The following is a 23,228-nucleotide window of genomic DNA, read 5'->3' on the forward strand; positions in this document are numbered from 1 at the left end:
GCCATGCCAGCCCATTAGAGACATTACCCTGCCATGCCAGCCCATTAGACATTACCCTGCCATGCCAACCCATTAGAGACATTACCCTGCCATGCCAGCCCATTAGAGACATTACCCTGCCATGCCAGCCCATTTGCATTTGATACGCGACCGACTGCATGAGATCCTGCTCATGGCTGTGATGAGGGGGGGGGGGGGGGGGGGGGAGTAGCGATGTGGACATGATGTGAATGTAGTCAGGGCCCGAGCACTGCCAGGCTCTGTGTTGCTGGTGGAGGTAGAAATCGGAGGACGGGCTCATTGTAACGCAGAAGCTGTGCTTGATACCATTCCTTACTCCATTCACAGCCTCCACCAACCAACACCAGCCAACACTAGCCTCCCCCAGACCTCTCAGGAGAGCTAGGCCTGGCAGACAGACAGACAGACACAGACAGACACCCCTGATAACAGCTCTTTTGAGCAGAGCCATTGTTGCCTGGAGGGGAAGGTTCTTTGCTGTGTGGTGCGTCCATTGAAATGTGAAGGCTGTTTGTCTTGTGAAGGCTGTTTGTGTGTGAAGGCTGTTTGTGTGTGAAGGCTGTTTGTCTTGTGAAGGCTATTTGTGCGTGAAGGCTGTTTGTGCGTGAAGGCTGTTTGTGTGTGAAGGCTGTTTGTCTTGTGAAGGCTGTTTGTGTGTGAAGGCAGTTTGTGTGTGAAGGCTGTTTGTGTGTGAAGGCTGTTTGTGTGTGAAGGCTGTTTGTCTTGTGAAGGCTGTTTGTGCGTGAAGGCTGTTTGTGCGTGAAGGCTGTTTGTCTTGTGAAGGCTGTTTGTGCGTGAAGGCTGTTTGTGTGTGAAGGCTGTTTGTCCGTGAAGGCTTTTTGTGCGTGAAGGCTGCTTGTGCGTGAAAGCTGTTTGTGTGTGAAGGCTGTTTGTGTGTGAAGGCTGTTTGTGCGTGAAGGCTGTTTGTGCGTGAAGGCTGCTTGTGTGTGAAGGCTGTTTGTGTGAAGGCTGTTTGTCTTGTGAAGGCCTATAAAGTGTGTCCCGTAACTCAGCGCTATTGCTGAGTCCAAACAGACTGGTCCGATGAATGAAGAAAGCCAAACTCAAGTACCTTCACTCCCCCGGGCAAGAAAAGCCCTCGTCATGTGACCTCCCATGGACGGCTGTCCCAACTGCCTCTGGGTGTGTCTCTCTCTCCCCCTCTCTCTCTCTTAGTGATCCTTTAATACTAATCCCTGGTTCTGCCCATGCGACACCTCTTTAATCACCTGTATTAGCCAACACCCATCCTCTTATAACGCCTACAACTAATCTTATAATAAATTATATATATATATAATAATGTATTTGTATATGATCCTATTGTTTGTTTGTTGTTGTTGTTGTTGTTTGTGATGTGAGTAATGCCTTAATTTCCCCTCTGGGATTAATAAAGTACTTATCTATCTATCTAAGCCACCTGAGTGGCTCCATGCAGGTTTGGCTCCATATGGACAGAGAGCCAATGACAGACCAGGCCCTAGGGCCATAGGCCTTAACCCGGGTCCACCAACTAGACTCAGAGCTAGACAGACAGACCAAGCGACAGACAGACCAACACAGACAGACCGACAGACCAACTGACAGACAGACCCTCATCCAGCTCAACAGTCTAAAATAACCTCTTAGGGGGAGAGGGAGTAGAGGGAGTAGAGGGAGGAGGGGGGAGTACTCTCTCTCTCTTTAGGAACATGCTGTTGTCACTTGCTGTAGGAGAGAGGCACTGCATCAGAGGAAATATCTGGGATTCCTTAATCCATCTGTGGCACTGACCCGTAAGAGCAGAGCAAGACTCATTTGGTAATGGCTGTGTTAGGGCCTGTTACATGGAGCTGGCTTGTGGGTAGTTTGCCCATCTGGACTGAGACTCTTAGATTGAGAGATATGGCGATAGGACGTCAGGCTGGGGAATGCTGCGGTGCCAGCTTACTAAAACAAGACACACAGGTAATGTAATCACAGGTAATGTAATCACTGTTTAACACGAGAGAACGCCCATATCTGCTGACATGATTGGGTGCGGCTGAAAGTGCCTTACAAGAGAACAGTGTTCATAGTATTGATGTCTGAAATTAGACAAGGGGTGTGTGTGTGTGGGGGGGGGGGGCAGGGGGGGGTATGCAGCTGTTGTGTAGTATGGCCTCCTCAGAATGCCAGGGATAGCTGGCGGGAGATTCTTTGGGTTCTCTACCATTCCACCAACTGACACCCTCCCTGCCTGCCTCCCTCCCTCCCTCCCTGCCCCCACAGATAGATCCCATCTCCAGATCGGCTGGGCTACGAGAGCCCCGGACCTGAGGAATATCCTTATCTCCGCTGGTATCAATGGCGGTGGCAGCACCAAGGCCAGGACTGGTCTGGAGGCTCCCAGACAGCCAATGGGTTGGCTGGGTAAATAACACAATGTTGTAGGGGGAGGAGGAGGAGGAGGTGGTGGTGGTGGGGGGGGGCAGGACAGCCCACCAGGGCTTGAATCAACAGCAATAAAAGCTGTTAAGACCACAAACCATCAAACCCTGCTAGGATAACAAGGGTTCTGGATCAAATAGGCGAACCTCGCCAGGAACGTATAGGGCACAGACCGCACATCATTCAATTGGCTGCTACGGTAGGACAGGGAAGGCAAGGCTGATACAAGTCAGTTCCTTACACATTGCAGGGTGGTGTGAATACTTGACTGTACCCCCACACACCTCGCCACCTGGGTATGGCTCTGATACGTGAGGCATTGCAGTACAGAGATTTAGGGTTAGGAGGGGGTAGGATATTGGATATTGACATCTCTCTCCTTGAAGATGGTCTAAACAAGAACTCCTGCTGGTGTTGCTACCATCCTGAGACATGCACACACTGACACAGAAGACATTCTGACAAACATGTCTAGCCGTGTTATTAGAAGAAGCATGCAGGCTGGGGGGGTCGGGGCCTACCATCGGGGACCTCCCTGTCACTGATGTGCTGCAGGAAGGGGCCGGTGTCGTCACTGACGTCCGTGCTGACCTGGTAGTCGTCCAGGCGCTCGGGCTGCCTCGGTAGCTTCGGGCTCCCGTCCGGAGACACGCAGCATGATACCGTGTTCCCCATTATTATTATCCAAAAATCCCAAAAAATCGGGAATAACAAAACAACTTCTACCTTACGTCCCGGAAAGCTAGTGCAAAAGTGCAAACAAAAATTCCCTTCAAACCCAATGTCCGTGTTCGCCACCACGTTACACATCAGCAACGGATCAGCTGAGATAACAAAGTCCCTGATTGAGCTGAAAAGAAATAATCAATAATTAAAAGGGGAAAAACAAACACGTCGACATCTAGGAGGCGAGATCATCTGCTGCTGACCACCAGGACCAACACGGTGCAGTCCTGTCCGTGTGTGTGTGTGTGTGTGTGTGTGTGTGTGTGTGTGTGTGTGTGTGTGTGTGTGTGTGTGTGTGTGTGTGCGCGCTGGCCACGGGCACAGAGAGAGAGAGCAGTGCACTGAGCTTAGCTGAAGACTGCTAAAACAGAGAAAAAAAATCAATGTTGGGGCGAGTACGCCTAAAAAAGTACGAGTACGAGTAAAAAAAAACGAAAACTACGACTCCTAACAACCCGGGTTCCCGGACAACAAATGGATGAAGTGGACTCTATGGCAATTGACACAGACTTGAGACATGAAAGCAGTAGCTTTTTTTCCCTTTTAATGTTTTTCTTTTGTTGTTTTTGTTGTTGAATTGTTGTATTATTGTTCTTATTGTTGAATAAAAAGAAAATTGCACACACAAAAAACAGCTGCGCAAAGTTCAACCCGACCCAACACCGGTCGCCGGTTCATTGGACATTCCTCTGCTAGCATTGTCAGCTCAGTCAGCCAGCCCGTCCAGCAGAGAGGAAACCCCGTTCGTTTCAACGGTGTGTTTGAATCTGAGCAGCTCGAGACCACCACGACGGCCAGGTTTAACATAAAACAAACCGTTGGTGGTGAAGATCTGTTCAACCGTCTGTTCGCTCAATGGTTAGCCTGAAGCTAGCTCGCTGGTCCCTTTAACTCCGCAACTATGCATCAATGTCTTTGATCCTGCCGCTTTAACGCAATAAAAACCACAGCTTTTTATCCAATATGGCTAGTTTCCATACCATTCATACTTTCCAGGAGTGTTGTCATATTAGTGTCCGAGGTAGCTTTGGTCTCACACTTTTACAAGCTACTTCGCTTAGCTGTCATCGATTCCTGGGACCAGACACCAACTCTAGCCCGAGGCTTTGTGTGAGGCCTCGATCGGACGTAGTTTGTAACGTAGGTTGTCAATAAACGAAAGCCAAAGAGCTTCAAATCATCATCGTTTGAGTCAAGTCTTCTTCTCGAAATTCATCTCCGACCCCCCCACCCAACTTTAGGACTCCGTTCCTCCCGTTATCCCCTCCTCCCCACCGGCCAGTTCAGCGGTCAGCTCCCCGCCACCATCGCCGTCTGTTCCGAACACGGGCCATAACACAGGCCTGGGGGATATTCCATCAACGCTGCTAAAGGACAACCCAGGCTTATTTTGATAAATCTCGCGAGACTTATATATATAAAAAGAAATCCATCCTTATTTTGCAGTCTCGCGAGACTTATCAAGATAAAGCTGGATTTGTCTTTAGCGGCGTTGATGGAGCACCCCTCCTGGACTCACCGCACGAATAACCAATGAAATCGGAACAAGGCGGGATAAAGAGGTTGTTGGCCAACCAGACCCCAGATGTCCTCAGAAAAATATAATTCAAGAATTAATAAAATAAAATAAAAAATAGAAAAGGCAGTATTTACATTGATTGAACTACTATTTCAATGTTACACCGTGGAACACTGTGCCACAACTTGTGGCACACTAGAGAAAATAGCTAAGAGGTAAATATCTTGATAAAAAGATTGTGTGAATCATCCTATCTCCTCTTTGTAAATATCTAATTTAACTGAACATGTACGAATATCAATATGTATATATGGCAATGTCCTGACATTATATTACTCTCTTATCTTAATGTGTAAACGTATTGCTATATCATATGTTGTTCTTGTATACAACTGTTCTGTCTATTAACGTCCCGTACTCTCTGTCATGTGTTTTAAGTGGACCCCTGAAAGAGTAGCGGCCACATGTCCTCATAATATAAACACATGACGTGTTTTTGTGTGATAAAACTACATCTCCCATGATTCTACGCGCCACAAGGCGGAAGAGAGGGAGACAGTGGAGCTTGAGGGAACAGGGATCGCTGCTAATCATAATAAAACTTCCTGAAGATGGAGAACGTTTCTATCGACGCTTTGATCTTGAAGTTGCACGATGTGGAAGGCGTCAAATTCGGAGCGTTTAAATTGAAAAGTGGAGTCATCTCGCCTATTTACTTTGACCTCAGAGTCATCGTTTCATACCCGTCTCTCATGAATCAGGTAAAACACGTGTTTCCAGAACCAGCCCTTCCAGTGCCATGCATGCTGATGCTGTCGCTTTAGTTTAGTTAGCTGTGAACTCGTGACGTTAGAATTATAAGGTTCTATCTCCATTTTTGTCAAAATTGAGTTTTTTTACATAATCTGATCCATTAGGTGTTTATTAATGCCTGTGTGGTGTTATTTTTAAAATGTTGACATTGTTGAGTTAGTAATTCATAAAATACAAAGGTTCCATCTCACAAAACATAATGGAATGTAAAAACTTTGATCCTCAATATCTCTGAACTGCCCTAAACAGAGATAGAACCTTATCATTCTAAGCTCACAAACTGCTGTGGTAAGCAACAAAGCTGCAGTAGCTATACTAGTACAGTTGATGGCCAGCCAGCTTCAGTTAACTTGCTTTTAAGCTCGCCAACTAAACTTAGACTAGTAGGTTTATTGCTTTTTTGCTTCTTCTAGGTGGCGAGTCTTCTTTATCAACGCGCCAGAGACGAGGAGTTGACATATAACAACGTCTGTGGCGTCCCATACACCGCCCTTCCCCTGGCCACAATCATCTCCTCCACACATGACTTGCCCATGCTCATACGACGGAAAGAAGCGAAGGACTATGGTGGGACTTGACGAACTGGTCGAAAACATTGTTGCGACCTTTTGTTGACAGTGCGATGCTGAACCCCACAGTAGCAGTTCTGTCTACAATTAAATGCAAACACCATCAACAGTTCTCTGAAATACAAAAGGGGGGGACTCTATGTCTATTGTTTTGTTCTGTTCTGTGTCCTCTAATCTATAATGACCTTCCATCATTAACTACTTTTGTTTCGTTTGATCTCTTAAGGAACGAAAAAGATGGTGGAGGGGTCCATCACCCCGGGCGACGTCTGCCTGATCATCGAGGACGTGGTGACCAGCGGCGCCAGCATCCAGGAGACGGCCGACGTGCTCCAGAAGGAAGGGCTGAAGATCACGGACGCCATCGTGCTGATGGACAGGGAGCAGGGGGGCTTGGAGAACCTGGCGCAGGAGGGCATCACGCTCCACCCCATCATCCCCATCTCCAAGTTCCTTGACGTGCTCCTCCGGGCCGAGAGGATCGACTCGGCCACGGCGCAGAACTGCCGCAAGTTCATCCGGGAGAACAACACCTTCACGCCCTCCTCGGGGAAGGAGGAGAGCAGCAACGGCGGCGGCTCTCCGGCGTCCAAGAAGCCGTGTCTGAAGGAGCTGAGCTACGGCGCCCGGGCCCGGCTGGAGGGCGCCCACCCCCAGGCGGCGCGGCTCCTGAAGGTGATGGAGGAGAAGGAGAGCAACTTGTGCGTGTCGGCGGACGTGACGAGCTGCGAGGAGCTGCTGCAGCTGGCCGACGCCCTGGGCCCGCTGATCTGCGTGCTGAAGACCCACGTGGACATCCTGCAGGACTTCACGCCGGCCTTCGCTCAGGCGCTGAAGGAGGTGGCGCGCAAGCACGACTTCCTCCTCTTCGAGGACCGCAAGTTCGCCGACATCGGGAACACGGTCAAACTCCAGTACGAAGGTGAACCGCGTTAGAGGATTGTGACGGGGTCGCCGTCTTTTTTTATTTTATTTTTTATTTTATTCAACTGCCAAATCTGGTCATATGGTCGTCGTGTTATTAGTTCAAAACATAACCAACCGACCTTTTTGAGGTCGTAACAAATGTGTGTCACTGTGTTTTTAACTCTCCTGTCCTCCTGACTGTGTTTTTCCTGTGTTCTGCCGCTTAGGCGGGCTCTACCAGATCTCTTCCTGGTCTGACATCATCAACGCCCACGCGGTGCCAGGGCCCGGGGTGGTGAAGGGGCTCAGTGAGGTGGGCTCTCCTCTCAGACGAGGCTGTCTCCTCATCGCTCAGATGAGCTCCCAGGGGTCCCTAGCAACAGGAGACTACACCCAGGCAGTGGTAAGTAAGCGCTGGTCACTCTCAGAGAGCGGATATGAGGACACACTGTGTTCCTGTGCCCTCTCGACACCCCTGTCGTTTACAACGTGTTACTTTCAGAACATACAGTAACCTCACAGAGCTGCTACAGTGATTTCGCAACAAATTCCATTCTATTTTGATTTAATGTTGATTTAATGAAGCATTCGTAATCAGCTGAGTGGGGGGTAAATGTTTTTAAACAAAAAAAATCCCTAAACAGTTTAACTGAATTACCGATTATACAGAACTTTCTTTTTGAATTACTTTTTTTATGTAACAGGGTTTTTGACTGTCATTTCCGCAGGTGAAGATGGCTGAGGAACATCCGCACTTTGTGTTTGGTTTCATTTGCGGTTCCAAGATCAGCAGCAAGCCGCAGTACGTCCACATGACCCCGGGAGTACAGATGCAGGCCGCAGGTATCAGACCATCCACCCATTTAACTCTTCAAATGTCACATTCTCTGTCAAATCACAGATTTGACATTCGACACTTTCTGTTGTAATCTCCGACTGCCACCAGATGGCGATGTTGTTCAAGAAATCCACACAGGGTCGCTGCTCACATTTGAGTTCTCGATGGTTTCTTTTCCCACCCAGTGTCCAAAATGGATAGTCTTCCACACGCCACAACTATTCATCGGTCATTTGTGTTGTGTGTTTTTTCAGGAGACGCTCTGGGACAGCAGTACTCCTCTCCCGAGGAGGTGATCTGTAAGAAAGGCTCTGATGTCATCATTGTTGGCCGGGGCGTGCTGGGGGCCCCTGATAGGGTGAAGGCCGCGGAGGAGTACCGCAAAGCAGGATGGGACGCGTACATGAGGAGACTCGCAGCATCAGGCCAATAAGAGGTCAAAGGGCAGGCACCGCATCGCTAATGTGAAATGATGATGATTCCCTCCAGTCAGCGGCGGGGCCTGCTCCTTCCTCTAGTCCACTGAGAACTGTGACCACCCTCCTCTCCTCTTCCTTTGGCGACAGGGACATGCTTCAGTATTTTCCCTCCATCCAATTAGGGTTTTTTTTACGTTACAATTTCCAAAATGCAAATGAGAATTCTTTTTTTTTTAAGGTCAACTAATAATATGATATTATGAATACAATAAATACATTTGCTATGATTGCTGTGTCATGACCTCTGTTAAACCAAGTCCCGGGCTCCTTTCAGCCTTTCCTCAACGATTTCTCCGCAACCCTCCGGAAAATGGAGATGTGTGGAGATTGATTGATTGATTGATTGATTGGTTGATACTAGCTGTTGCTCATGTGGTCCACACATAACATAAAACACATGACGCTGTACAAAGCAGTTATAGAGCAGTTATAGACCACAATAAAACAGATTATTCACTTATGATGGATGGCTCTTCTGAGAGATTGGGTAAAGTAATTTTTTCTGGAAAGTACAAGGATAACAAGTGAGTTGTGTTCAGAACACCATGTTGGATGAAGGCTTGAAGAAAGGACAGGTGATTTATTGAGGTTCCTCCATCCCTGGGAGATGTAAGTAAGCCTCGCAGAGATGTGGACAAACCAGAATGACCCATGAATGGCTTGTTATACTTGACATTCTACTACTTTCCTACCAAACATTAGGCATAGGCTACATGGCCTGACACACCATACATTTGTATTTATTTATTTTAGCAGTCCCACACACTGTACAATAATACATAATACACATACAACGTTACAACTTAATAAAGCACAATCAAGAAAAACAATCACAATTTTTTAAACAATGAGGTCATCAATCAAAGTTTTAAACTGCCGTACAGCGGCACCATGGCAACCAATTGAAACGTTCTCTTCCGTTCCAGCAGCGACTCTAAGAACGAATTAGGTAATTAATTGATGTTCTTGAATTTCAATATTGAGGTTAGCTAAGCTGGGGGTTTATGCTGCAATGGCCTAGTTAAAAAAAAGAGTTATAAAGATATATATAACTATAACTTAACGAGGTCCAGACAACTTTTTGAGAGACTTTTGGGAGGAAAGATCTGACTGAACTTGTTTGCATGCCATATGGAAATATAGGTAAATGACCTGGGGTGTGTGTGTGTGTGTGTGTGTGTGGGGGGGGGGCATAGGTGGGCACAGCACCGAGCAGGCAGGTGGGTTTTCTCTCTATATACCTTTAAACATAGGTTTAATCAAGGTACCCTTGAATGCCCTATTCTCTTCTGGTTCAGAGCAAGCACAAAGGTCAGCCAGCCCTGCCATCTCTGTGATGGGAGGGAGGGAGGGAGGAAGAGAGGTTTGCATAGAGAGGGAAGGGTTGGCATAGTGGAGCTGGCTGATCCACCCAGGCCCTCCCCCACTGGGCTCCTGTGTCAATATTGGCTCAGAGAAACGCACCGAGCGACAGGTGTCTGCAGCTGGAGGGTGAGACTGAGGATCCTCTCTCTTTAAAACCAATCTAGAAAAAAAAAGAAAGAAAGAGGGAGTGAAGATGAATGGGGAGGGTGGTCCGGTGATGCTAGCAGTATAAATACCTGGTACCGGTCACACACGTTCACTGTTCCCACCAAGACGCGTCTGGCGCTCAGGTGTTCTTACCTGCAGGACGTTTTTTTTTTTTTTTTATCTTATTTTCCTACTTTTTGTGTTTGTTGCTGTGCTCTGTCCAACCTGTGTGCTATTGAGGGGTGGTAAGTTGATCTGTTCTTTTGGATAAAATTAAGCAATGTTTTTTTTCTCCCCCCCAACAGTTAGGCCTACTACTTCTATCAATATTAACATTATTACCCTCTTTTCAAGGTGTGGCGGGTAGCGATGGAGGGACACACGGAGAGGACACATGCATGGCCCTTCACTGCTGTCCACAGCCAGGATCAGAGCCTATTTGAACCTGTTTCCACCCGTTTCTTTCTGTATCTGCCTCACGTTGAGCCACACGCACAATACCTGCAGATGGAGTTTTGTTCGTTCGGCTCGCGTTAAGCAGGTACAGACTTTCTGCAAACACAGGACCGACACGTTTCTATGGACATGATCTGTTTGTAGGCTTTTGTCTTGTGACCGATCACAGAAACATTTGTGAACCAAAATGATGTTACTACAAATAGCTATGGAAATAGAGATACACCTATTATAACGTAACTCTTACCAATGGTAAAACGGTTTGTACTGAATTACACAGAATATTTGATGTGGGTAGTAGACCATCTCTAGATTTGATTTTCGATATCATTTCGATTTTTTTTTTTTTTTTTTTTTTTTTACAAAAATCCCAGTGGAGAGGTGGAGTGCTGTTGATCTACCGCTATAATTGTATCAGTTTATCCGTTTATCTATTTTGAATCGATATTTCGATTTCGATTTCATAGAAGTGTAATGTTATTTCTATTTGAGACGGGATGAGATCAATCTCAAAGTCCATAGATAGATAGATAGGTAGATAGATAGATAGATAGATAGATAGATAGATAGATAGATAGATAGATAGATAGATAGATACATAGATACATAGATAGACAGGTAGATAGATCACCTGGCAGTGAGTCTCTCCATGGATTTATCTGATAACTCATTTACTTTAACGAATGCCTATAATTGAAGTATATTAGGTTTTCTATTCGGGACATGATGATGACACCCATTAGTGTCCACCAAGCTTTTCATTAGCCATCCTTACGTCAGTGACATGCAGGAGCCACAGACCTGGCCGTTGCCTTAATTGGAGTTCTGAGAATGATTAACCCGGGCCCGTCAAGGCCCCCCATGGACCATCTGCTGTCAGGAGGTCTGCTGTGCTCCTGTGTCCAACACCTTATTAGAACAGAGGTCATATGGACATGGTTTATTCCTGCAAATGGAAAAACAACAAAACAAGGGAAAGCTATGTTGTGTGTACATCAACATATTAATGGAGTGACAAGCACTGTGTATCCCAGTCGAGCACAGAGACACACGTCTCACCCACGTTCAGACACATTTTAAAACATGGACTCGTCCATAGTGGAAATAGACTTAATGACTGTTTTCTCATTTCCAGGTATTTAACCATTTTTCTCTTAGATAGTACTGACTGTAACAATCCCCCCCGTCATAAGAAACAACGTCAACCCTTTTGATAACACCTGTTGAGCCTAACTGTAGATCAACATTTGCATATATCCATGAGTGCTTTTCATTTCCTTGTATGAACCAATAAACATTTCATGAAACAGGGGTGTCTCTTCACATTATTCAGGCCTCATGTGTCCCTATTTGACTAACAGCTCCAGTAAATATTTGTTTAAAGTGTAAAGGAAGGAGGCCTCATAAGGATCCTGGTGGTTGTTGTCCTGACTGGCTTGGCTAGTGGTTACACCCGACTTTACCTTCACACCTCCGCCTCCTTTAACACACCGTGCAATGGCTCTGTAGAGATATAGAGATACACAACATTTGTTTTCATAGCTTCCCCCTCTTAATGTTTTATCAAGTCATCAGCTCACATGGTGCCAGGGTTCAGGTTCTCATCGTCTGTCGTCTGGACAAAAGAGGACAGGAGGGATGACTAGGGAGTGTTTGATCAGTCTAAACACCGCTACCACGTCAGTTTGAACAATCTCTCTCTGTCTCTACCTCTCTCTGTCTCTGTCTCTACCTCTCTCTCTCTGTCTCTACCTCTCTCTCTCTCTACCTCTCTCTCTCTTTGTCTCTACCTCTCTCTCTCTGTCTCTACCTCTCTGTCTCTACCTCTCTCTCTGTGTCTCTACCTCTCTCTCTCTGTCTCTCTCTGTCTCTACCTCTCTCTCTCTGTCTCTACCTCTCTCTCTCTCTCTGTCTCTACCTCTCTCTCTCTCTGTCTCTACCTCTCTCTCTCTGTCTCTACCTCTCTCTCTGTCTCTACCTCTCTATCTCTACCTCTCTCTACCTCTCTCTCTGTCTCTACCTCTCTCTCTCTCTCTACAGATGCAAATACAGTTCTATTCACGAGTACTGATATTATGTCACTACTTTCTTAACCCCCCCCCCTCCCCTCAAACTGACTGCATTATTTTGACTGATATAGTTAATGTTCCAATTAGTTGGAATGAATCCAATTAGCATCGTTTTTTTGTTTCTGTCCTTCTTGTTTAGGTTCAGGGTTATCGTAACACTCAATTGTGGTTGTCTGTAGAAGGACATGATTGCATTAGCGAGAGGCTGATAAAGGTCTACCTGCTGCTGCGGGAGCGGGAGAGCTGGGCCTGCCTGTGGCTGTGTGCCGTTCCCAGTGACAGTTAAAGAGGTTGCTGATGAAATATGCAAACGCCTGGGGGGCTTGTTTTTTCCTGAATGACTGTTGATTAGATGTAACTGCCTGGTTATACCTGAGAGTGGGAGTGTGTGTGTGTGTGTGTGTGTGAGGGCGGTGGAAGGGTGTGTGTGTGTGTGAGTGGGAGGGGGGGGGGGGTATGTGTGCGAGTGTGGGGGGTGGGAGGGTGCGTGTGTGTGTGTGGGTGGGGGGTGGAAGGGTGTGTGTGTGCGTGTGTGTGGGGTGGGAGGGTGCGTGTGTGGGGGGGGTGCATCTGTGTGTGTGTGTGTGGGGGGGGTGGGTGGAAGGGTGTGTGTGTGCGTGTGTGTGGGTGGGAGGGTGCGTGTGTGTGTGTGGGGGGGTGCATCTGTGTGTGTGTGTGAGTGGGGGGTGGGGGGGTGGAAGGGTGTGTGCGTGTGTGTGTGTGTGTGTGTGGGGTGGGAGGGTGCGTGTGTGTGTGTGTGTGGGGTGGGAGGGTGCGTGTGTGTGTGTGTGGGGGGAGGGGGGGGTGGAAGGGTGTGTGTGTGCGCGTGGGGGGGGTGGGAGGGTGTGTGTGTGCGTGTGTGTGTGTGGGGGGAGGGGGGGCTGTTGCACCTCTCTGTCCTCGGGTAAATCCTGCCTGTTATGGCCCAACACTGACGCAGGGCATTCACAGCAGATGTCACCTGCGTGAGCCTGTTCAAATTTGACCTTCGGTGGATTAGTTGCTATAGCAACCATGAGGGAGGAAAGAACCCCCCCCCACACACACACACACACATACCCCCCCGCCACCCCCCCCACACCTGGAACAGGTCATTTTGTTCATGGCTGTCCATTGACTATTCAAATAGCACCAACTCACACAGAGCCCGTCACCAAGGCCCTGTCCGCTTACAACATCAGGCAAGCCTTCCACTGCTCAGAGTTGGATGATCAAACGCACCGACAACAAATACAGTCGTAGCATAAACGCACCACCCAAGACACACTTCATCTTAGATATAGAAATGTATTATATAAACGTTCTCTCAGGGTCATTGAGAAATATGAATTGAAAGCACAGTTGAAATTGTGTGTCATCCCCAATGCCTTGTTCCTGTGTAAGGCTCTGTCACACAAGTTTGAACATGATGAGATCTGTCAGGTTGATCATGTAAATGAAACATTTACAAGTGAAATGGACCTGCCTCCTACCAAACGGCCCTGCCTCTTCTAAATGTGTATGACGATACACTCAATTTAACCAATGAGACACTCCTAGCCCTTTGAAGACATGCAGCACATTAAACTGTTTTATTCTTTACGGTAACACTTATTTCGGATAGTCCCAAATAGATGGTTTGGAGATTAGTACAAGTAGAGGTAGATTAAGTAGATGTTCAACTAACTGTCGACAACATCTCAACAAACTATCCACTAGCGCTAACCTTAACCTTTATCCTAACCCAAAACCTAACCATAAACCTAGCCCTAACCCAAAACCTAAACATAAACCTAGCCCTAACCATAACCCTTATCCTAACCTGAAACCTAACCCTAAGCTCAACCCTAGCCCTAACCAGCTGTATATCAACTGAGTTGCAGTTGATAGTTTGTTGATAGTTTGAGCAACTGTGCATTATCTATAGGCCACTAACCCGAAAAAAGTGTGAACTTCTTCAAAGGTTTCATTGTGTTTATGAAGTGAAGTTGTGACCTTGAGTAAAATTGCACTATAAACTCAAATACACTTGGAAATAATCAAATAAACTGAATAAAACAGATCATTATCCAAGCAGAAACATTGTGTTCCAGATAAATAGCATCATGGGCTTCTTAGCAGTACATGAATGTTTATGCAACATCCTCGTGGGTGGCAGAGGAGAAGGGTTTTGTCTCCATGGAGAAGCTGGATTCTGAGAAAAAGCTCTGCCCACTCTCCATGCTAATGTCCCTCACTGCCACACACACGTTGCCCCGTTTGGGGGTGGGGTGGGGGTGGGGGGGGGGTTGAGATAAAGATATCATAATCGGAAAGTAAATAAACAAAGATAGCTGAATACAGTATACCAAAAAAGAATCTTCTACACTACAATCAGGTTTTATTTTTCAGACTAGAAAGTGAGCTACACTGTGAGGAGGGTGGACTATGAGAAAAAAAATGCTGTTAGGGAGAAAAAAAACTGATGCAAATAACAATGTTTGCTCTGGTGGCTGGTTAAGTGCTCTCTGCCTCCACCTCCACCAGCTGTTCCTGGTGCCAAATAACTACATGAGAGAACCAACCGGAAGGGTCACGGTTCAGCATTGATTTGGGCATTTCTTGAAAAAAGAAAAAGACTTTGTTTCGTACCACAGAATCAGTGACATTATTTTTGATCTTCATCTGAAACATTTGACCTCTTTTCAGTGCGAACCCTAATTTCTATCACCTAATTTATTCACACACACACATATCAGCAATGTGTGTGTGTGTGTGTATGTGTGTGAGAGTGAGTGTGTGTGTGTGTGTGTGTGTGTGTGCGTGTGTGTGTGTGTCCATCTGTGTGTGTGTGTGTGTGTGTGTGTGTATGTGTGTATGTAACACACACACACACACACACACACACACACACACATTGCTGATATGATAGAATCGACGCGTTTTGAGATCCTATTCCTACGAGATCCAAAAAGCCTAACCCCTTCTTAAGAGCCGCCCTTGGTGATATCGTTACAGAAAGATCATTTCCAGCTTTCACCACCCGACTGTATCAGGGATCTGTGTGACTCCATTCCAGAAGAATAGGCAGTTGTACTCCACTACTGCAGTGGAGATAACCATTCAAAGCAGGTCTCTGGGGTTATAAGGCTGTACTGTTCGTGTCAGATGCAAATGTCAGGAGCTGAATTTCCTAGTGAAATTAGGGTTGGGCTGATGAGGTGACATGTCTAATCTCTCCACCAGGGGATGAAAGGGCAGCTGGGCACGATCAGGTCCCCCTGTCACCTTGTTCACCTGGTTCACCTGCCCTCCAGGCAAACAGGCCACACAGGTAGGAACAATCACCCAGCTCCACTCACAATGAGACTGAGTACACACAAGCACAGAGAGAGAGAGAGAGAGAGAGAGAGAGATGAGAAGAGAGAGAGAGAGAGAGAGAGAGAGAGAGAGAGAGAGACACCACACACTCACACACACACACACTCACACACACACACACAGACACACACACACACACACACGCACATACACAGAGACACACACACATACACAGAGACACACACACATACACAAGAGACACACAACACACACACACACTCACACACACACAGAGAGATACACACACACACACACACACACACACACATACACAGAGAGAGAGACACACACACACTCACACACACACACTCACACACACACAACATACACACAGAGAGAGAGACACACACACAGGCATGCACACTCACACTCACACACACACACACACGACACACACACACACACACACACACACACACACACACACACACACACACACACACACCACACGAGCTACACACACACACACACACACACACACACACACAACACACACACACACACACACACACACACACACACACACACACACACACACAACACACACACCACACACTGTATTGCTGTTGACCACACAAAGACAACAGCAAAGGGTGTAACACTGAGGAACATCCCAGGTTTACTTTACATCAGATTACTTCCATGTGCAGGTTACGTAGGTTATCTACTAAATAAGGCCAACAGCTTAAAATAAATCCATCACAACATGGATCATGAAACACAATACTATACTTGTGATGTACTATACTTTACATATTATATGTTACATATTAACTTATTAAAAAATTATAAAATAAAATCAAGTGAACTGACCATATGTGTCAATATTGGTTGTCACTCGTTGAATGAATCATTAAGCCTAAACATACATAGGTCAGTCACCAATCACTGTAATTAACTATTTCACCACAAGGTGTCGATAGAGACAAGTATTCCAGTTCGTCACACTGGTTCCATTTTCGCTCTTATTTTTAGAATATGTTCTCCGTATGAATATGAATGATAATATAGGTCCACATAAAATAGGTTAACAGACCACAAAAGCACAAAAACAATACTCACCCCAGTGACAATACAATAACTTACAAAACACTGAACCTAGAACATTCCACATTGTACTTGGCTAAGAACTCCTAACAAATGTAATGTGAATAGTTTGACCATGAAAAACAACATAAGCCAATAGGGCAATAGTTAATTCTGTTTAATAGCAAGCTTCTGTTTCATACAGTATATGCATACAAAAAAGCTTTAACATGTTTTCCCCGTATTAATAACAACTATTACCATGATACAACGACCAATGATACTCACTTCTCTCCCCACATTGATTCCTCTAGTCTAAACATTGACAGTTGGAGCCATGTTGAGTGCTGTGTGTGTGTGGAGAGGCGGTGGAGGGGCGGCCATTTTGGGAAAAACTAGGGGGCAAAGCTGTGCCCTTCTACCCACCTCTGGGGGGGATAATCTCCCACAATGCAGCTATTATCCCTAATTTCCAATCAAACTGTCGTGTCAGTGTGTTGCTATTGTGGCCGGACGGTCGGCGGCCCGCGAGCCTTGGCTGCCATTTTGATGAGTCAGTGGATCTAAGCTCTGTCACAATGGCCCTGTGAAGCCTCCACAATGGCGTGGGCTAATGCACTCTTTCAGCCCCACCGCTGCTGAGTATGCAAGGCTTGGTGCGAATGGTGCACTAAATGAGGGCCCCGGCCCTATAAAAACACTAGTAGGGTGCTAGTAACCGACATACATTAGAGCATCTGTCCCACCTCAGTACTTCTGTAAGTATCACCCATCCTAATGTGGGAGTTGTGTGGTGAGCATCCGATTCCTGAGCATTTGGGTTTGGTTGGTGCCAGGTAGCCAGGTAAACCAGGTCCAGTGACCCCCCCTCCCCCCTCAAACATGGGGTAGATAGCTAGATTTTACCTCAGTGTAAAACTGAGGTATAGCTTGCTCAACAACAAGGTCTTTCTTTCTTTTTTCTTTTTTTATATATTATGTATTTTCAATACTTTTATCCAAAGCAACTTACAGTTAGAGATTACAGGGAGCAGTCTCCCTGGAGTAACTGAGGGCTGAGTGCCTTACTCTCTCCGGTTAACCTGCTGGTTAGTCGCTGCTCAGGAATCGAATGTTTCACTTCATGTTAGTCAGAGAAAACCCAGTGATGGAGAGAAAAAAGAAATGGTGGTTCAGTGTTTTTCCTCACACCTCGGATGGTCTTCCTTCTTCTCATCCCTTTGTTGTCATCCCTCGTTCCCTCGGTATAGAGAGAAAACACACGGTGAGAGAAAGCAGCAGCCATGAACACTCAGCAGATGGAGCAGATGGGACAGTTCAAAATCACTGTCTGGGAGGAGGAGAACTTCCAGGGCAAGCGTTGTGAGTTCATGCTGGAGTGCCAGAACATCATGGAGAGGGGCTTCCACAAGATCCGCTCCATCAAGGTGGAGAACGGACCGTAAGTCAAACCCCCCCCCCAAAAAAAAAACTTTGGGATTTTCTCTATTTTAATGTTTACTTTTTTACGTTATTTGAGTCATAGTCACAACAGGCCAGAGTGACTAGAGAAAGAGAGAGAGAGAGCAGAGGATATTGTACATCGTACAGTGGGTGTGCCACCAACTAAAGGTAGATGAGGTAGGACTGTGCTGACAGTAGGAGAGAGTAAAGGTGTCGACAGGTGACAACAGTTTACAACAGCACATTTCTGGAGTTCAGATCCATGAATCCAGGTTGTTGGTTCAACAGGTGGTTTTTAAAAGGTGTTTGATCGTGAGTTCCAGTTGTGCTAGTTCTAAACAAGGGTAGCTTTAGTTCGTATCAGAGTCTAAATTGTTATCATTGAGTCTTGATATCTACATCTCAGCTCAGCTTGATAGGAGCTCTGTGTCGTGTGTATGATATATATATATACATGTTGTATAATGTTTTATTTATTTATGGTGCTTTCCTCCTCAATTTTGAGCTGGTAACTCACAATATCACCGCCAGGCGCTATAGTGTTATACAATCAGTTGACATTGTAGTATTCTGGCACTGGCGTTATCACGAACGGAATTAAGATTTTAGCTGAATGCAAGTCTAGTCGCAAAATGACTGATTGGGTTCAGTAATTCATGCGATTGTGTATTCTGATACGGCGTGTTATTTCACTGCCAGCCAGAAGGCCAGCCGGGCCAGCCAGCCAGCCTGCCCACTCACTCGCCCGCCTGCCCGCCTGCCTGCCCAGACCCAGGCTACTGTTTTAATCTACATAGGCCCCTGCCCTGTGCAGCTGCCTGCTTTAAAGCCCCAGAGGCTCAGTGAACGATCAGATAAAGGAGCGTAGGCGCAGCATGTGATGTTTGCTCTGGGCTTTGTTCTCTCAGATCAACAAAGCTCTCTGGGCTGTGGGGCGTGTGAGCTTTTTTTTTTTTTTTTGTTAAGTCACATAACACTCTCTCACTATCTCTCTCTCTCTATTTTCTTTCTTTCTCTCTCTCTTTCTCACTCCTTCCCTCTCTTTTTAGCTGGGTGGGTTTCGAGTACCCTGAGTTCCAGGGCCAGCAGTTCATCCTGGAGAAGGGCGACTACCCTCGCTACGAGGCTTGGAGCGGAAACAGCAGCTACAGAACCGAGCACATGCTCTCCTTCAGACCTATCAAGTGCGCCGTAAGTGTCTCCCCGAGTCCCCCGTCCCCTCCCCCGTCCCCCTCCCCCCGCCCCCCCCCGTCCCCGTCCCCCCTCCCCTCCCCCCGCCCCCCCCCCGTCCCCCCGAAAGTTCACTTCACAGTTCACACGAACAACAAGAAAAAAAAATACCTGAAACATCTTTACTTACTAACAGCATCAGGAGCAAGGTTTGATGCCTCATAGAGACATTTGGATTTGGTGTTTAGACTATCGTCATCGCACCACAACTCTCCCATCCACCTGATGAATGGCACCTTTACCTGGTCAATGGCACCTTTCACCTGATTAATGCTCCTTTTACCTTTGTGCCAACAGAACCACAGTGACAGCAAGGTGACCCTGTACGAGTGTGAAGACTTCCAGGGCCGCAAGTTCGAGATGTGCGATGACTACCCTTCCCTACAGGCTATGGGCTGGTGCAGCAAGGAGGTGCCCTCAATTAAAGTGAACTCTGGAGCGTAAGTCACTTCCCACAACTCCACCTCATATATATATATATCTATACTATATATATACTATACTACATGCAGTATAATAAAGTAGGCCTCTAACCAGAACCACCTCAAGCGTTCAGATTCATGAACTATACTAGCGGGGACACAGTGCCCTTCAGCTAGCTAGTTCTAGCGAGACTACTTTAAATGTTTACATTTTAAAATGATCAGATTAGCCATTGATTACATAGTGCTCCTTTGTGTGTGTGTGTGTGGGGCCGGGGGGGTGGGGGTGGGGGGTGGTATTGTATTACTGTTGCCTGCTCGTAAGAGGAAGCGGTTGTATCCAACAGATCGGTGGCATTGTATAGATTTAGTCATGTTTCGATGATTTATGTTGATGTTATCCTGCTGAGAAACAACAGCAGCAACCGACCACAGAAAAAAACTAACTGTAAAATGTCTCCCTCTCTCTCCTAACAGCTGGGTGGCCTACCAGTTCCCCGGATACCGTGGATACCAGTACATCCTGGAGAGGGACAGACACCAAGGAGAGTACAGACACTACAACGAGTACAGCACTCAGGCGCACACCAACCAGGTCCAGTCTATCCGCAGAATCCAGCACTAAGTCCACCTTCCCCCCCAACGGCTACTCTGTACCGACCATGCCATGACATGTATTAAAATAGGCAATAAAGGCTTTATTCAAATATGGAAAAAGAGTGCTTGTGGCAATTCCTTCCTGCTTTCGTTCGTAGTAGAGAGAAGTGGTCGATTCTCAGAACCAGAAAAATCGCCACAGGGGAGAGCGACGTTTGTGTGACTACAAAACAGGGGAAAACCACTGGAGAGTTTTATGATATGACAACTACATCCGATACATTACCTTGGATTTGTTTTCAGAGCTAGTTTTACGCTTTTGTGTATAAAGATTTTCTTTTTTTAGTGAAATACTTATCCTCTGAAAACATCTCTTTCTGTTATAGGTTATGGGATGTCTATTGTTCTTGTCAGATTGTATCTTATTTCCAATAAACAAGAGCACCAGATCACTACTGTTTCCACTATTTGTTTCCAACAATGTTGCGTTGGGTAGTATGAAGAGTAAAAACACAGGCTAATAGGAGGGTCAGTATATTACTGTATTTCTGCTGTGGCTGCATTCAATATGTGAAACGGCGATATCTCCAATTCATCCCGTTCTCTGCATTGAGAGAATCAATCAAACAATTTAAGGACACGTCGTTTTACATAACACTTGTGAACTGTGATCCTACAGCGCCTCAAACAATGCAGACAAGCCAATTGGTGTATTGAACATTGACAATTAATCATTGTCGATTTCAGAAAGCCTTTTATCATCGAGGGTATAAAGTAAACAATGTATTTAAGGTCACGTAGGTAGGTGGCCTCCAACAGGAGTGTGCGGTACTAAAACACGAGCATGCGCAGTAGCTGTTCGGAGCTGTCCAGGGTGCTGACCTTCAATGCTGGGGCACAATACCCCCTATTATTAACCCGAAATGGGGGGGGGGGGCGGCGCAGCAATATTAGCACCCACCTTAGCTTTTAGACTCTTTATCGTAAATCTATAACGATAACGACAACTTTTAGCTTAGCCTACAATAAGCCTGTTTTTCTTTTTAACAGTTTGAAGTCAACACTGAGACATCCGGCTTGGTATCCGTGGCCTATGGGCTGTTTACCCACACGTGTGCTCACTCCGTCCAGGACGTCCAACTCCGTGTCACACACCCACATAAACAGACACACTTCGCGCAGACCGGGGGGGAAAAAAAGTTCCACACCCAGACCAGGATCTTTTCATAAATGTTCAACTACCACACACACCTTTCACAAATATACAATTATGCCCTGAGTCCCTGACTGATTAAAGCGGCTGTACTACAGTGCGCAGTGCGCAGAGACAGACATGCCGGTCGGGTGTGAGTGAATCAGGTAGGCCCACCGGTGCTGTTTCCGACCCAGAGGGAAAGGTAAGTCCAGATTAGCAACAGAATATGTTTGAATGTTTTATTTAACTTGTGTGTTATCCTAAATTAGGCAATGGTTTTTAGACAGATAGAATCACAATGTGCTTTATTTTTTTTCATTTAGCCTACTTAGTCTGTTAGCCTTATGGATGTGTATAAGACTTAAGACAGATCAGACAACACACAATACTAAATGTATAACATGTTATTATTTAATGGGCGGATTTCAACTTGAATCTGCGCCCGTATGTTTCACACTAATGTTAACCGTGCCCCATGTCATTACGCACGATAATTACGACCACACTTTGGGATTCCTCCTTGGCCTTTTATAGCCTATGTCCTATTCATCTATTCTTGACATCAGTGAAGTGGAAACGAGAATAACATGATGTTACAACCTGTATGCGACAGTGGAGGAACGCTGCCAAGGAGCCCATTAGGATATTATCAATACACACATGTACTTTTCTAGCATTCGAGGCTTGTTTTAAGTTGCCTGCGACACGTTTAAGCACTCAGGCAGCTAAAGCAAGTCTGGGACGCCAGAGATTGATCTTCCCAGGCGGGCAGCGTGCAGAGACAGAGCCGGCAGGAGAGCCAGGGAGGGAAGGCGTGGTACTAGGAAAGAACCTGGAAGGGATAGAGACCTCGAGTCAGCTTGGTCATAGAACCACAGACCGTGCCGTTCTAGAACCCGGACCACAGAACGTGCCAGTGGCGTGCAGTCAGGTGAGGCAGGGTAGGCAGTGCCTCACCCAGGCATTTAAGAAAGAAAAATAATATCAGTCTTTTTAAAATATTTTTTTATAATTTTTTTATCTCAAAAATATATATATATTTTTAATTTTTTTACTCATTATTCTTAACTTTAATGTGTTAAAATGTTGATAAAATAAAAATAAATGATGTACAATGTGTTGTTTTAAAAATATAATGCATGCCCTGGCACCAGGAGAGTTGGCTCCCAAAGCTAGCTGATTGCTGGCGAGAGGCTGAGGCAGTGCCTCTGTGCTATGCGAAGTGATAGACCAACAGTTTCGTAGGTTTGCGCATGCGTAGTCTGCCGTTCTAGAACCCGGACCACAGACCGTGCCGTTCTAGAACCCGGACCACAGACCGTGCCGTTCTAGAACCCGTTCGAACCCCTCTCTAAAGAGAAATCAAACTCCCATACAGTTGCCGGTCAAATCTTTTTTTAGCCTACAGCCTATAGACCCAGTAATATATTAATCTTAATCGTAAACAGGTGTAGCCTATTATCTCAATTCAATAACTATATTTGGCTGTGAACGTGTTATTGTTAAACTGTTATATGGAAACGTTTGTAACAACAATTGACTGTATATTTTGCATCTCCATATGCCAAGAAGGTCTAATAAAATATATTTGTGTGAAGAGTTTGGCTGCCATTTTCTTTGTGTCCTTATCTTATCTAGGCCTACACTAACATTGTGTGT

At 46.1% G+C, this 23,228-nt stretch overlaps 3 protein-coding genes across 3 annotated transcripts in view; 2 read left to right on the forward strand and 1 right to left on the reverse strand.

Moving 5' to 3' along the window:
• ccnyl1 (cyclin Y-like 1) overlaps positions 1 to 3,408 on the reverse strand; it is a 36,369-nt gene extending 32,961 nt beyond the window's left edge. The window contains exon 1 of the mRNA XM_080536181.1: positions 2,952 to 3,408. Within this exon, the coding sequence (XP_080392307.1) occupies positions 2,952 to 3,240 (289 nt within the window). The 5' untranslated portion in view covers positions 3,241 to 3,408. The remainder of the gene's footprint in view (positions 1 to 2,951) is intronic.
• A 1,832-nt stretch (positions 3,409 to 5,240) lies between these two features.
• Positions 5,241 to 8,434, forward strand: umps (uridine monophosphate synthetase). Its single transcript, XM_080536177.1, has 6 exons — positions 5,241 to 5,436; positions 5,902 to 6,055; positions 6,284 to 6,979; positions 7,191 to 7,366; positions 7,692 to 7,806; positions 8,056 to 8,434. Exons 1-6 carry the CDS (start codon positions 5,287 to 5,289, stop codon positions 8,232 to 8,234), a joined length of 1,470 nt encoding a protein of 489 aa, XP_080392303.1. The 5' UTR covers positions 5,241 to 5,286; the 3' UTR covers positions 8,235 to 8,434.
• A 9,531-nt stretch (positions 8,435 to 17,965) lies between these two features.
• On the forward strand, positions 17,966 to 20,402 carry cryba2b (crystallin, beta A2b; the record flags this gene model as incomplete). Its single annotated transcript, XM_080536184.1, has 4 exons — positions 17,966 to 18,123; positions 19,175 to 19,316; positions 19,653 to 19,795; positions 20,255 to 20,402. 4 exons carry the CDS (start codon positions 17,966 to 17,968, stop codon positions 20,400 to 20,402), a joined length of 591 nt encoding a protein of 196 aa, XP_080392310.1.
• Between the last annotated feature and the right edge of the window lie 2,826 nt (positions 20,403 to 23,228).

This window comes from Nansenia antarctica (assembly GCF_963989245.1).
Source record: "Nansenia antarctica genome assembly, chromosome: 7".
Lineage (NCBI taxonomy): Eukaryota > Metazoa > Chordata > Actinopteri > Argentiniformes > Microstomatidae > Nansenia > Nansenia antarctica.